At 40.8% G+C, this 16,196-nt stretch overlaps 1 protein-coding gene across 4 annotated transcripts; it reads right to left on the reverse strand.

Moving 5' to 3' along the window:
• Nucleotides 1-2,839: 2,839 nt before the first annotated feature.
• LOC310955865 (H-2 class I histocompatibility antigen, Q10 alpha chain-like) lies at nucleotides 2,840-14,004 on the reverse strand. Of its 4 annotated transcripts, none has more exons than XM_083925939.1 (14): nucleotides 13,833-14,004; nucleotides 12,011-12,283; nucleotides 10,962-11,252; nucleotides 10,520-10,810; nucleotides 10,241-10,372; nucleotides 8,746-8,778; nucleotides 7,593-7,634; nucleotides 7,112-7,156; nucleotides 5,629-5,670; nucleotides 5,387-5,545; nucleotides 5,001-5,033; nucleotides 4,799-4,846; nucleotides 4,549-4,590; nucleotides 2,840-4,465 (listed from the first exon to the last, which is right to left on the reverse strand). In XM_083925939.1, exons 1-14 carry the CDS (start codon nucleotides 13,885-13,887, stop codon nucleotides 4,404-4,406), a joined length of 1,548 nt encoding a protein of 515 aa, XP_083782065.1. In that variant the 5' UTR covers nucleotides 13,888-14,004; the 3' UTR covers nucleotides 2,840-4,403. The 4 variants fall into 4 exon arrangements, with proteins under 4 accessions (XP_083782065.1, XP_083782064.1, XP_083782066.1 ...); XM_083925938.1 differs by having other exon boundaries at nucleotides 7,106-7,156; XM_083925940.1 differs by lacking the exons at nucleotides 5,387-5,545; nucleotides 5,629-5,670; nucleotides 7,112-7,156.
• Between the last annotated feature and the right edge of the window lie 2,192 nt (nucleotides 14,005-16,196).

Genomic DNA, 16,196 nt, shown 5'->3' on the forward strand with positions numbered 1-16,196 from the left:
TCGGAGCTCCTGACCGGCGTCTGCTGCCGCCGCGGCCCGCTGCTCTGAACCGCGTCCCCTGTGCCTCTACCTCGGAGCGTCACCATGGTAACGCCGCACACACTCACGGGCTAGCACGCGAAAACCGTTAGCTAGCTCGCTAACCGGTAAACTAACGGAAAACTAACGGAACACGGAGATAAACACGTCAAAGTGTTTGACGGTTGTGTTCGCGGAGTGAAACGGGGCTGCTGCTCCGTGTTGAGGCCGGGCTGAGACACGAACACACCCCCAAACACACGCTCGGTAAACGGACACGGACCAGACGTTAGCTGCGCGGATTCAAAACAACGTCACGTTCTGCCGCCGCCTAGTGACGTCATGACGTACTGTGCGTAAGTAAACAAAAACCCAAAATAACTTTTATTACTTTGATTTGGGTTAAAAATCCTGAAAACATCCTGCAGTGTTTGTTAAAAGCCATAAATGTTTAAAAATGTGAATTACAAAAAAACGTACATTTATTTTAACTCATTTTGGAAACTCAAACTTTGGAAAATCTCTCTCAAACTTTAAACTTTATCTTTAAAATGTTATTCCTTACATCTTAGAAAAGTAATTTTTTGCATTTGCATACTTAAATTTAGATTTAGACCATGAAATAAACAAAAAAAAAAACAGAAAAAAGCGTGGAAAGAAGCGTGAATAGCAACCAGTACAGTTGAACGTACACATGCTAAATGTTTCTAAACAATGATGTTTATTGTGCAATAAAAGGAAGTAAAAAATTAAATTAAAACACTTGGGCGCAAAATGGCCGACACCAATATAAATAAGGAACAATGCCTAAAACTGGACGATGCACCGAAAGACGCATTACAGTCCAGAAACTTTACACAATATGGTATAAAACAATATCTACAAACCGATGTGTTACCGTCACAGCCTAAACATGTGTTAAAGTGTCCTCTAGGAGCTAAAGCGTTTGCTAAAGTGTCCTCTAGGAGCTAAAGCGTGTGTTAAAGTGTCCTCTAGGAGCATAAACGTGTTAAAGTGTCCTCTAGGAGCATAAACGTGTGTTAAAGTGTCCTCTAGGAGCTAAAGCGTGTGTTAAAGTGTCCTCTAGGAGCTAAAGCGTTTGCTAAAGTGTCCTCTAGGAGCATAAACGTGTTAAAGTGTCCTCTAGGAGCATAAACGTGTTAAAGTGTCCTCTAGGAGCATAAACGTGTGTTAAAGTGTCCTCTAGGAGCTAAAGCGTGTGCTAAAGTGTCCTCTAGGAGCATAAACGTGTTAAAGTGTCCTCTAGGAGCTAAAGCGTGTGCTAAAGTGTCCTCTAGGAGCCTAAACCTGTGCTAAAGTGTCCTCTAGGAGCCTAAACCTGTGCTAAAGTGTCCTCTAGGAGTCAAACGTGTGTTAAAGCGCTTTTAGGAGCATAAACGTGTGTTAAAGTGTCCTCTAGGAGCTAAAACGTGTGTTAAAGTGTCCTCTAGGAGCCAAAACATGTGTTAAAGTGTCCTCTAGGAGCATAAACGTGTGTTAAAGTGTCCTCTAGGAGTCAAAACATGTGTTAAAGTGTCCTCTAGGAGCATAAACGTGTGCTAAAGTGTCCTCTAGGAGCATAAACGTGTGTTAAAGTGTCCTCTAGGAGCATAAACGTGTGCTACAGTGTCCTCTAGGAGCATAAACGTGTGTTAAAGTGTCCTCTAGGAGCCAAAACATGTGTTAAAGTGTCCTCTAGGAGCATAAACGTGTGCTAAAGTGTCCTCTAGGAGCATAAACGTGTGTTAAAGTGTCCTCTAGGAGCATAAACGTGTGCTACAGTGTCCTCTAGGAGCATAAACGTGTGTTAAAGTGTCCTCTAGGAGACTAAACGTGTGTTAAAGTGTCCTCTAGGAGCATAAACGTGTGTTAAAGTGTCCTCTAGGAGCATAAAGGTGTGTTAAAGTGTCCTCTAGGAGCATAAACGTGTGCTAAAGTGTCCTCTAGGAGCATAAACATGTGCTAAAGTGTCCTCTAGGAGCATAAACGTGTGTTAAAGTGTCCTCTAGGAGACTAAACGTGTGTTAAAGTGTCCTCTAGGAGCATAAACGTGTGTTAAAGTGTCCTCTAGGAGCATAAAGGTGTGTTAAAGTGTCCTCTAGGAGCATAAACGTGTGCTAAAGTGTCCTCTAGGAGCATAAACGTGTGTTAAAGTGTCCTCTAGGAGCTAAAACATTCAATTCAATTCAGTTTTATTCACAGTGCCAATTCATAACCAAAGTGATCTCAGGACACTTTACAGAGTAGGTAAAGACCACACTCTATGACTTATTTATGATTTACAGAGACCCAACAATTCCCCCGTAGAGTACGGTGGCGTTGAAAACCTTCACTATAACAGACAGGAACGTCAGACAGACCCAGCTCTGTGGAGGACGCACATCTGTCTGCACCGGAGAGAGGGAGAGAAGGAGAGAGAGAGACAGACGGACACACTTCCAGAGATGCAAGCAGCCACAAAAGTAACAGTAACTATAATAATATCTATATTAATGTGAATATGACTTATTAATACAGCAGAACAGTAGAAACAAGCACAGCTGAGGTGATGGATTATAACAGCAGCAGGAAGCGTCATGCAGGACCACAACATGAGCTAAAGTGTGTTTAAGTGTTCTCTAGGAGCCAAAACGTGGAATAATAAACTTTACAAGAACAGATCCAGATTCTTTGGTGTTTAATTAAATAATAATATTTTGGGTAAAAAATAAACAAGGTTTTATTTTCTTAAATTTTCTTCAATATTAAAAAATACCTAAAACTCCTAAACTGTAATAATTCATCATTAACTAAAGTGGAATAATTTAAACACGACGGCGTCTTTGAGAAAATAAATCCTTTAATTACAAACAAACACAGGAAATGAGTTTATTTCAGGATTAAAGGAGATTCTTAGTTCATAAAGATGCAGAGTCAGCAGAAATCAGTGTGTTTTTCTAAAGTTATATGACAACAAAGTGATAATCAACACAAAGAGTGAAACATTTAAATCCAGAAAACACAGAAACATGAAGAATTGTGTTAAAACGCCACCAAAGAAACAATTCACCGGTTTAAAGTCACAGTTTTACGTCTTTAAACTTCTAAAACCCCAAAAAGTTTCATAATCTACGACAAATAAACAGAAAATCTCATGTAATTGTTGTTAAAACGTGCAGATTATTGATTATCTTCACTGTGACCTCGTTTAAAAAGCTTTAATTATTCAAATTATTTCCATATTTCATCGCATCAGGACAGAGTTTGTGTCACATTTGCACATTTGAAGCTCTGAAAAGTTCATTTTTGAACTTATTATTAATCATAAACCCTCAATAAGATAAAAAAACACATTTATAACAAAGTTTTACATTAATAAAAGCCGTTAACACTCAGAAAACATGCTGAACTTGTTTTAAATGAGTGTTTTTTTCACACTTTACTGTTTTACTAATATTTTTACGTCTTTCAAAACTTCTAAAAAACCCAAAAAGTTTCATAATCAACGACAAATAAACAGAAAATCTCACGTAATTGTTGTTAAAACGTGCAGATTATTGATTATCTTCACCCTCAGAACAGAAACACCGCAAATCATGTGACTTTGATTCATAATATATTAATAAAAATAATAATAATAAAGCTTTTTCTTCCTTTGATGCACTCTTTAAAAAGTGTTTTGCGCTGAAAATGATTCATTTTGCCGCACATCGAAGCAGGACGCGTGTTTTCGCCGCGATTTCAGCGTCAGCTCCTTTAAAGTGCACCTGAAGCCTTTTTCCTCCACACGTTCGCACTCTTTTCTCCTGGTTTACGCGTTTTTAACTTCTTCCTGTTGTTCTAATGTTGTGGGAGTTTTGGATCTTTGTAATTCATCTTGTTCACGAGTGAGGGGGCGATGGAGCGTGAGTTTGGCCGGAGAGTCGGAGCAGCGGGGGCGGAGCTGCATCGTCCAGTGTGTTAAGCTTCTCCGTACGTCTACGTTTACACGCGCTCTGCTTTAAATCTTCCTCAGACCGCAAAAACAAGCTGTTTAAACTCTAATTCTGTTCAATCTCATCGTTAAAACCCTTTAAATTCTCACGGATGTCGATTTTTAAAAAGGTCTTTACGACTAAACACTTTCTCTCTCTTAGGAGCTTCTCACTTTATTATTTCTGATCTCTTTCACTGAACCTCGTCCTCCTGATCGAGGCTCTTTCATAACTTTTACAACTTTATTCTAGTCTCCAGAGATTCAAAGTGCCGCGACGCGACATCACGTTGAATTTCATCAAACTGACGTAAGTCCAGGATGTGACCTGAAGCCGTTTCTGAGGCAGTGGAGATGATTTTAAAACATGTTTTATATCATTTTTAATATTTAAATTCCCCTTTTAGTGAAGTTACTTGTTGTTGTGGACACTTCAGACGTCTGGATCCTCCAGGAGGCTGCAGTTCTCGGGGGATGGGGTTTTGTTGCTGTCAGCTGTGGAGACGAGAGATGTTTCACATCAACAGTAGATGTTAAAATGTTGGAGCAGCTCTCAGTCGGTGGAAACGGTCACTTACTGTCGACGCCAGAGTCTCCGACGTGGAGAGTTTCATCTGAGCCTGCAGAGAAAGAAGGAAATGATTTACATCTGTGTGTCCCAACGCTTCACAGCAACGCTCAGGGAACACACACACATCATTTAAGGGTCACACTCCTGTCCTGACTAAAAGCCTGACTCTGAAGTTGGAGGTTCCAGATTTCAGATTACAAGTGAACGCAGCATGAACGTCAAACAAAAAATAACTCCTGCTAGAAGAAATCACTCACCCTTCCTGAGAGCTTCTGTCTTGGCGGCTGTGTTGCTGGTGTTGACTACTACACACACACACACACACACACACACACACACACACACACACACACACACACACACAGACACGCACGCACACACACAGATAAAAAACAGATTTATTTATTGTACTTCTTTCTGCTTTAATTGAATCTATCAGAGGAGAAATAAAGAACTTACTCGGGGTCACAACAGGAGCAGGAAGTGGTCGAGCTGTTGATGAAAGACAAAGTTAAAACACAGAACAAACTCTTTGACCTTTATAATAATGGTTTAATAATAAAAGTTAAAGCCCGGCAATATTTCCTCATCGTCAGTGACGTCTGTCTGAATAACGCTGCATTATTAATAAGTGGTGCCACTGAACATGAACAGAACTCCCTCCACAGATCAACACTGAATGATTCTGTTGGATGTTTTAAAGATACAGAAAACATGTTTGCGAGTTATTATACGCCTTATCGCATGCATCGCCTCATCGCGTGAAGCTGTGCCGCAACAGCCAATCAGCGTTGTGATTGTTGTAAGCGCCATCTAAGTTCTCCGTGAAACACCCCGGGGCTCACCGGGCTCAACGAAGACGCCATTGTTGCGGTCCTTCAGGGAAACCAGACTGTTCCTGTGGCTCTGATATAACGGATAGAACTCCGAACTGTGGGTGGCAGCGACTTCTGGATTCTCCAGGAGGCTGCAGGTCTCGGGGGATGGGGTCTTGTTGCTGTCAGCTGTGGAGACGAGAGATGTTTCACATGAACAGTAGATGTTAAAATGTTGGAGCAGCTCTCAGTCGGTGGAAACGGTCACTTACTGTCGACGCCAGAGTCTCCGTCGTGGAGAGTTTCATCTGAGCCTGCGGAGAAAGAAGGAAATGATTTACATCTGTGTGTTCCAACGCTTCACAGCAACGCTCAGGGAACACACACACATCATTTAAGGGCGCACTCCCACTGTGCCTCCGTACCGTGACAAAACAGGTGTCACGGCTAAAGTCTGGTTCCTTTGACCAGTGTGAGTGCAACCGTACCGCGTCTAGGAGCGGCACGTTTGGCGTCCACGGCCCGTTTGGGAGAGGTGGGCTTTAGTAAAGCACAGGGCACGGGACGGAGGCACAGTGGGAGTGCGCCCTAAGTGACTTATTACTGAAATCCTACCACTATCTTTAAAAATGCACCTTTCTCTCTTCATCTTGCACCTTAAATCCACTTGGTATGTTGTATATAGTGTTTTAAATTGGGATACTGTTCTTATTGTAGTTTATATTTTGTACTTCTGCTACGATGACCTCATTTCCCCTCGGGGATGAATAAAGTTATCTGTCGCCGTGTGGAGAAACATGTTGATCATTTGTTTTTATTATCGTCTTCACTCAGAGTGTTCACATGCACAGCAGAAACAGTCTTAAAGTTCAAACATGAACAGCTCGGCCTCCCTCCAAAGTCCATTTCTCACATTTCTGATCAACGCTTCAATCACATGTAGCAGCCGATGGGGCTAGCTAACTGAAGCTAACCCCCGGCTCAGCCTACTCTGCTGTTGTGCTAAAGGGAAGTGATGCTAATGCTAATGCTAACAGGGATCTGATGCTTCTAACAGAACAGAAATGAGCTCTCAGAGGAAGCGTGTGGCTCTTTAAAGAGTTGTTGTGTCAACGTGATTTAATCTCCGTAGCTGTACAGGTGCTGCACGCTCCTCTTCTTCTTCTTCTTCTTCTTCTTCTTCTTCTTCTTCTTCTTCTTCTTCTTCTTCTTCTTCTTCTTCTTCTTCTTCTTCTTCTTGGCGGCAGCAGCTCAGTCCATAGGTGACTCAGCTGGGAACCGGAGGGACACTGGTAGAGTCCCTTTGTGGACCATGTATGGAGCGTGGACTGGTGGCTGGAGAGGTGCCAGTTCGGCTCCTGGGCACTGCCGAGGTGCTGTTGAGCAAGGCACCGAACCCCCAACTGCTCAAGGCGCTGGTCACTGGCAGCCCCCTTGCTCTAACTTCTCTCCATTAACTGCATGTATATAGGTCCTGTCTGTGCATGTGTGTGTATTTCGGGCCTGTGTGTGTAACATGAAAATAATAATAGAGTGAAAATTGAATTTCCCCATCGCGTGTTATTAACACTGATTTTGAACGGCAGTGTGGCGGTTTCATCGCCCCCATCGCTTTTACTGTGAATGCACGGTCACACTTCTGCCCTGACTAAAAGCTTGACTCAGAAGTTGGAGGTTCCACATTTCAGATTACAAGTGAACGCAGCATGAGCGTCACACAAACAACTCCTGCTAGAAGAAATCACTCACCCTCACCCTTCCTGAGAGCTTCTGTCTCGGCGGCTGTGTTGCTGGTGTTGACTACACACACACACACACACACACACACACACACACACACACACACACACACACACACACACACACACACACACACACACACACACACACACACACACACACACACACACACACACACACACACACACACACAGAAGAGAAAATGTATTTATTTATTGTACTTCTGCTTTAATTTAATCTATTAGAGGAGAAATAAAGAACTTACTCGGGGTCACAACAGGACAAAAGACAAAGTTAAAACACAGAACAAACTATTTTACTTTTATAATAATATTTCCTCATCGTCAGTGACGTCTGTCTGAATAACTCTGCATCATTAATAACTGGTGCCACTGAACATGAACAGAACTCCCTCCACAGATCAACACTAAATGATTCTGTTATAAACACGTTTGATCTCCAGGCAGCGTCGGGTCCGAGACAAAGACACACTCACCCGTGGCGTTGACGGTGACGCTGTTGAGAGACGGACGTGATCCTGGAAAGACACAGAACATGTTTTCAGTTGTACGGCGGTGAAACACTTCACAGATTCCTGTTCGCTGAGCTTCAGGCCTCATCAGAGGATCGTCGTCAGACCTGTTTGACCGGTGCATCGACCGGCTCCCTGATCAGCGACCGCAGAGGGAAACTGAGACGCACTCACGACAGAACGATCCAAACAGTGATTCATAAACATAAATATATATAATTTCATTTGAAACTAGGAAACTTCCTTGGAAATCATCCAAGGGTCTTTTTCTGCACTTTAACCATCAAATAAGCCGTGGAGACAGTTTTTTTATGTAACAACTATTAAGGTAAGCCTGTGAATGTTCTCATTCGTCCAGGTCATCGTTATCCTGGACTGAAGGTAGAACTATTAAGAACTATTAAGGTAGAAATCCAGGAGAGTCGCTAACAGCCGGACGTGGTTAACAGTGATTAGCTCGGGGCAGCACGGTGAAGGCATTCAAAGGTCTTTTTTAACCACTAATGCTGCTGAAAATAACAGCAAACCTCTGCAGCAGCATGAGAAGAGTCCCTACACACACAACAAAGCACCAATGGGCTCCTTCCACTTGAATGGACTTTACTATGAGAGGAGCTGGTACAGGGGCCAGTAGGTAGGTCTTTAAGGGCGCCCTCCCACTTTTCCTCCGTCCCGTGCCCCGTGCTTTAGGGTCCTTGTCCCCCCCTCCAGGCCCGTTTGTACTCACACTACCTGGGCCTCGGAGAATGCTGAATTCTACGTCCCAACAGGCGCACAGGAAATTACCTCAGAACCGCCGAAGGCCTCGTGCTCGTACATGTGCAAACGTGCTTTACTAAAGCCCACCTCTCCCAAACGGGCCGTGGACGGCAACCGTGCCAGTTGCACTCACACTGGTCAAAGGAACCAGACTTTAGCCGTAAAACCTGTTTTGGCGCGGTGCGGAGGCACAGTGTGAGTGCGCCCTGAGGTAACTTTTGACTGGGATTCCTCCCGTTTGTCCGGGACGTTTATGTCTTCCTGTTCACGTCGACCGGCTACAGAAAAACTCCCTGCCGTTTGCTTTCATTCCTGTAAACTTCAGACATTCAGACATTTAGAGAAATGAAGTCGTTACCTTTGCTCGACCCGTCTCCATCTTTGCAACATCCTGTAAAAAAAGACAGCGTTAACACACACCGTGTAATTAAACATGGATGAGGACGACAGCGTGGGCAGTTTGGCTGGTTTGATATTCAGAGGTGAAAATAACGTTGAGGTGATCGGGGCAAATGCACAAGAAGATGCATCGTAAACGTTCTCAGAAAGAACATGAGACGCTCGTGACGGAGCCAGGGGGGGAAACGTGCTGTAGACATATTTACACATGACCTGTTTGTCATTTTAGATAATAATAATAAGAAAACTGTGAGTCCAAACGTGTGACACTGAACTCATAACTGTCAGTTCAGTGGATTAACGATTGACAGCACTGACGTTTACGGTGACCCTTGAACGCCTCGTAAAGTCCGTCATTAAATCATGTCAGACCTTTGCTCCTGATAACGAAAATACCGGAACATCAATAACAGTACGACCGTATGTGATGGAAACGTGTAATTATGACTCTGTGTGAGGACGTGTGTTCTGATGTGTTGCTGTAAACGTCACGTCGGCCGTTCTGTGTTTAAACACTACAGAACCGGACCGTCGGGGCCGATTGTTCGAGCGTTTTGCAGAAAGCCCTCCTCGCATTTCTTGGAAATAAACTCACAAGGAGTTCAAGGACCTCGGGATCTTGTTCACGAGTGAGGGGACGATGGAGCGTGAGTTTGGCCGGAGAATCGGAGCAGCGGGGGCGGAGCTGCAGTCGCTCTACCGCACCGTTGTGACGAACAGAGAGCTGAGGAAGACAAAGCTCTGGATCTACCGCTCAGTCCTGGTTCCTACCCTCACCTGTGGTCATGAAAGCTGGGTCAGGACCCAAAGAACCAGGTCCAGGTCAGGACCCAAAGAACCAGGTCCAGGCGTGTGAAATGTGTTTCCTCAGGAGGGGGTCTGGAGTCTCCCTTAGAGAGAGGGGGAGAAGTTCAGCATCCGTGAGGAACTCGGAGTAGAGCCGCTGCTCCTTTGTGTTGAAAGGAGCCAGTTGAGGTGGTTCAGGATCATCTGGTAAGGATGAACCCTGGGCGCCTCCCTAGGGAGGTGTTCCAGGCACGTCCAGCTGGGAGGAGGCCTCGGGGAAGACCCAGGACCAGGTGGAGAGATTAGATCTCCACACTGGCCTGGGAACGCCTCAGGATCCCCCAGTTAGAGCTGGTTAATGTGGCCCGGGGAAGGGAAGTTTGAGACAGCCCCTTTGCAACCCCACTCTCATTTCATATCAAGGACGGGATATATTTTGGTATAGTTCATTCATTCATTCATCTTCAGCCTCTTGTCCCTGTCGGGGTCGCGGGGGGCTGGAGCCGATCACAGCTGACATCGGGCGTGAGGCGGGGTCCTGAGCGTACACTTTATTTTAATGTTCCGTGTGTTTTCTTTTACGAAACACAACTTGGAGCAACCATACACCCCCCCCCCCCCTGGTCTCCCGTCGTTCAAAGAGGACAATAGTAATTTATTACACCTACCAAGTCGACCTTTTTTATACAAGACAAACAGCAACACAGCGATCCCCACGACCACGAGCACGACCGCGAGCAGGCCCCCGGCCACCGGCCCTCCAACTGTGGCTCCTCTGGAGTCAGCAGGGAGTTTATGATCTACAGCCCAGAGAACGAGCACGTCAGTTTTAGTTATTACGTCAATTCAAACATCACTTCAACTTGTTACGTTCAATTGAATGATCCTTCTTGGAGCTTCTACGGTCAACTTCCTGTAAAAAGACACGATAAGAAACAGCGTCTTACCCCAAACCTTCTTTACGTCCAGCCCCGATGCATCATGTCTCACTTCGCAGGTGTACGTGTACTTGGACGCGTCCGTCCTCAAAATCTCCACGTGGTCTCTTCTCTGGAACGTGTCGTCCTCGTTCGGTCGGGGGCCCAGTGTCACCACGCCGTCCTCCGGAGTGAGGACGCGGTCGTTCCTTTTGATCCGCAGGACAATGTCTTTAGGGTAGAAACCCGTCGCCAGGCACATCAAAACCACGTTCGCCTCGTTCCTGGCGTTCCTGGTGTACAGGTACACCTCCGGAGGACCTGGGGAGAGAAACCGTGACGCGAGATCACATCGTGACACAGAAAAAAACAACTACATTCAGCATTAAAGGTCGTTTTCCAAACAGTTTTCTGTCCGCAGATGCGACCGAATGGGACGTTTGGGACGAAAATGATTTCCTGTGTTACGTACTGGCTCTTTCCAGCTGCTTCTTCCCGTAATCCATGAACTTGGTCAGCCAATCCATGCACTCCTTCTCCAGGTAGCCTTTGGTGTACTCTTTCAGGACCTGCACGCCGTCCCACTTTCTCTTGGTGGCGACCGCCGCATCCACCGGGGCAACCCAGACCGAGTTGGAGTCGTCGAAGGACAGGAAGTCGTCTCCGTCGTAGCTGTACATGTCCATGCCGCGGTCGAACTTGATGCTCCCGTCAGGCTGCGTTAAGGCTTCACAGCCGTGCCTCCACTGCAGAACGTGGACGTCTGAAACCAGAGGGGCGTTCGTGACAACGAGGACATGAACAAACACGTACCAGACAAGATGATGAGGCGGGTTTGAATAGATTAAGGGCGCCCTCCCACTGTTCCTCCGTCCCGTGCCCCGTGCTTTAGGGTCCTTGTCCCCCCCTCCAGGCCCGTTTGTACTCACACTACCTGGGCCTCGGAGAATGCTTCTTGCTGCCTATACGTCATCACGCCATAACACGTCACACGCATTGATGACGTCATGGCGATGCGTGGCTTTGTTTCCAGATCTTTCCGTAGACCTCGGAGTTTTTGTGCGTCTTGTCGACTGTTTTTGAATCTTTTCATCGACCAAATCTGCAGTAAACACTGCACCTCCGCATCACACCAACGTGAACCTTTCACCGCCATTGTTTGAAATGTCCGTGCATGGTCCCTCCTTCTTTTTTCTACGTCCCAACAGGCGCACAGGAAATGACCTCAGAACCGCCGTAGGCCTCGTGCTCGTACACGTGCGCACGCTCGTGCTCGTGCACGTGCAAACGTGCTTTACAAAAGCCCACCTCTCCCAAACGGGCCGTGGACGGCAAGCGTGCTGCTCCTAGACGTGGTACGGTTGCACACACACTGGTCAAAGGAACCAGACTTTAGCCGTTAAAGGTGTTTGGGCACGGTACGGAGGCACAGTGGGAGTGCGCCCTTACACAGACGGGAAAGTCTAACCGGTGAAAGTAGGGCTGAGAATCCTCAGAGGTTGGTGTAACGGTGTTTCTTACCCGAGTCGTTCTGTCTCAGCCGCTCCTTCAGGATGTTGATGTTGACCTTGAACCAGCGCTGCTTGCTCTCGCGGGAGCGCGTGCCCTTCTCCCAGTAATCTGGAGGCAGACGCTCCCTCATCCAGTCCTGCTTGGGAACCTTCTTCTGGGTCTCGCTGTCGAAGTAGTCGATCATCTTGCCGTCCAGCAGACCCATGGCTGTGAACTCGTGGATGCCCTCCAGCCCCACGGGTTTGGACAGCGCCGTGTAGATGTACGTGAGGGAATGCCTCTCTGAGAGTCACGGTGATATTAATATAAGTTAATATGTAAATATGTGTAAATATGTGTAAATGTGTGTAAATATGTAAATATGTGTAAATATGTAAATATGTGTAAATATGTGTAAATATGTGTAAATATGTGTAAATATGTGTAAATATGTGTAAATATGTGTAAATATGTAATGTATGCAAGATAAATGTAAATTAGACCTCATTATTCTTATTAATTAAATCTTTATTAACTTCTGCTGCAGGGTAACGGAGGAATAAGAATTACTAAAGTCTCAATAAATAAATAAATAAATACAGGAATAAATAAATTAATGCAGAAATAAATGAATTAATAAATAAAATAATTAATAAATAAATGCATAAATAAATAAATGAATTAATGAATAAATGAATTAATGAATAAATGAATAAAATAATTAATTAATAAATGAATAAATAAATAAAATAATTAATAAATAAATGCAGAAATAAATAAATGAATTAATGAATAAATTAATTAATAAATAAATTAATTAATAAATAAATAATTGCAGAAATGAATGGATGAAAAATATAGCAATAACAATAATAATAATAATTACAACAATAATGAAGAAAGTTATTTATTTTTGCTTGTTTTTATCTGACGTCACTTCTTTGTATAAGAAGTGCACATTACCAAAATATACAAATTAAAACCTCAAAATCAATTTGTTAAAAGTTAATAATATCAATAATGAGTAATGAAGATATTTGTGACTTTTTAATGCTAATAAAGTTATAAATAATGAAAGTATAAATAAATAAATTAATAAATAAATAAATGAATTAATAAATAAATGCAGAAATAAATATATGAATTTAAAAAATAAATAAATGTATGAATAATATAGTAATAAAAATAATAATAATTACAACAATAATGAAGTAAAGTTATTTATTTTTGCTTTTTTTTTCTGGCGTCACTGGGCACATGACCAAATAAATAAAATAAACATCTCAAAATCAATTTTAAGAAGTTAATATTAATAATGAATAATAAAGATAGTCGTAACTTCTTAATGCTAATAAAGTTTTATTTTAGCTTTATTTAAAACATGAAATGTCCTAAATGTTCCACACTGACGCCATTTTGTTATAAACACAGTCTAAAATAATAATAACAATAACAGAAAAGTTATTAATATTAATAATGAATAATAAAGATAATCATTGCTTTTTAATGCTAATAAAGTTTTATTTTAGCTTTTTTTGAAACATAAAATGTCCTAAATGTTTCACACTGACGCCATTTTGTTATAAACACAGTCTAAATTAATATTAATAATAATAATAATAATAATAAAAGTGATTTCTTCTTGTCTGTTTTGATAGTTCGGTATTTAAAGTGCACTTTACCCCAGAACGTAAACTTGTCAGGATCCATTTTAAGAAGTTAAAGTTAAATAAAGAACCTATTTTTAAAGACGTCACACCTGTTTTACTTTCGCTTTCACGAGCGTTACCGAACATCACCGAACATCACCGAACATTACCGAACATCACCGAGTGTGTAACTCCGAACTCACCGCAGTCCACCGTCAGTCGCGTCCCCAGAAGAACGAGCACGGAGATTAAAAACATCTTCCCCGCTGAACTCACGCTCTTCTCGGGGTTAACTCCCGGTTCTGTCGCCGGTTAGACCGAGTCTCCGTCCCGGGACGTTCCTCCGTGTGTGTGTCCGCCGCCACTTCCTGCTTCTCTAACTGCTGCTTTCACGGTGCGTTCAGGGAGGCTCGGAAATTACAGACGCGTCTTACTGTGACGTTATGGAGGACTGAACATGACGTAAGAATTAATAAATAAATAACTAAATGTTTACAAACAGGAATAAATATGTTAATAAAATAATACATACATTTATGAATAAATAAAAGAGATAAATTCTGAAATTAATACATGAATAAATACATGCAAAACTAAATGAATTAATGAATAAATAAATGCGAGAATAAATGGGAACTCACATATGGACACAAAAATACATAAATAAATAAATTAATAAAGAAATAAATGTTAAAATAAATGCAAAAATAAATGCATGAACAAATACAGGAATACATGAATCAATGCAGAGCTAAATAAATGAATGAATAAATAGATTAATAAATAAATAAATACAGGAATGAACATATTAATGCAATTTAATGAATGAATCAATAAATAAAAGAATAAATGGGAACTCCTAACTCATTTATTATCCATGTATTATTCAATTTTATATTAATTAATGCATTCCTGTATTTATTTATACGTTTATTCATGGATTATATGGATTAAATGGAAACTACTATCTCATTTACACATGGACACAGAAATACAGGAATAAAGAAATAATGCAGAGCTAAATTAATTAATTAATGAATAAATAAATGCTGAAATAAATGACTAAATTAATAAATAAATAAAGGAATATTGTATTATTTATACGTTTATTTATGCATTTATTTATTTATTAAATTATGTATTTTTTTATGTATTCCTGTATTTATTTATACGTTTATTTATGCATTTATTTATTTATTAAATTATGTATTTATTAATATATTCCTGTATTTATTTATACGTTTATTTATGCATTTATTTATTTATTTATTTGTGTGTTTATTAATATATTCCTGTATTTATTCATGCATTATTTCTGAGACTTAAGTCGTGTTTAGTTCTCCATAATCATCGTACTGAATAATAACCGACACCAAACTCAACTGGTCCTTGAACGCATCGTTTGGGAACAACCGGAAGTTAAAGAAAACAAATATAAAATATAAAAATATAAAAATTACAAACTAAACAAAACTCAAACATTGTTCTCAAAGGTTCATTCTTGTGTAAAAATAAAACAGTTTGTTGTTTGACTTTGGTTTAAAACTTTAAACTTCAGATAAAAAAGGAGAAAAATAAACGCATCATCCAATCAGGTGCCTCGGAGCCGGTTGCTAGGCAGATTACATTCCAGCAGGTTTGTCAGGCAGCTCAGATGGAAAATAGATCTTATTATTATTATTTTATAATCACTGCAGAAGGCTTTAATACTTCATTTCTCACGTATTTGTGCTTTATGGAGTTTTTTTAATTTTTCTAATTTTACTTCTACTTCACTACATCTGAGAAATATAATAATAATATAATAATATAATAATTTAACAGCTTTTGATTCAAGTTTATGAATAAATAATGTTGTAAAATGCTGCACGGTCATGGACAACTGAACGTGACTTAAGTCTCAATAAATAAATAAATAAATGAGTGTATAAATAAATACAGGAATAAAGACATTAATGCAGAAATAATTTCATTACTAAATTAATGTAGAAATAAATAAATAAATGCATAAATAAATGTAGAATTAAATAAGTTAATCCAGGAATAATAAATCAATGCGTGAATAAATTCATAAATAAATTAAAACATACATTCTGTAATAACTGAATACATAAATAAATGCATAAATAAATTAATGTAGAAATAAAAAAATAAATAAAGGCTGAAAAGAATGAATACATAAATAAATGCACGAATAAACATAGAAATAAATAATGAGAACATTCACAGGCTTATAGAAATAAATAATCATATTATTATAAAAGATCATATTATTATCACTGTCATTTCTCAGGTTTTTGTACTTTTGAGCTTTTTATTTCATTTTAATTCTTCTTATTGGAGAAAATAATCCTGTAAAATCCTGCTTTTACATGAAAGCACTCCGTTATATCTTTAATATATTTATTATATTTTTAATATATTTATTATATCTGTTGTTTGTTTGTGAAAAGGTGAGAAGTGACAAGAAGTTTTACATTAACATTAATAAAAGGAACGGAAAAACATCACATTTAATAAACTTTTTCTATGTTTTTTATGCAAAAATCTTAATTTTTAAAGTAAAT

Source organism: Echiichthys vipera (assembly GCF_963691815.1).
Source record: "Echiichthys vipera genome assembly, chromosome: 13".
Classification (NCBI taxonomy): Eukaryota; Metazoa; Chordata; class Actinopteri; order Perciformes; family Trachinidae; genus Echiichthys; species Echiichthys vipera.

Coding starts and splice junctions, on each gene's coding strand:
- LOC310955865 (XM_083925938.1), bottom strand. CDS start 13,887: ATGTTTTTAATCTCCGTGCTCGTTCTTCTGGGGACGCGACTGACGGTG. Junction 8,779..10,240: donor GTATAAAAAAGGTCGACTTG/GTAGGTGTAATA, acceptor CTTTTTTTACAG/GATGTTGCAAAGATGGAGAC. Junction 4,847..5,000: donor TGCTCCTGTTGTGACCCCGA/GTAAGTTCTTTA, acceptor GTGTGTGTGTAG/TAGTCAACACCAGCAACACA.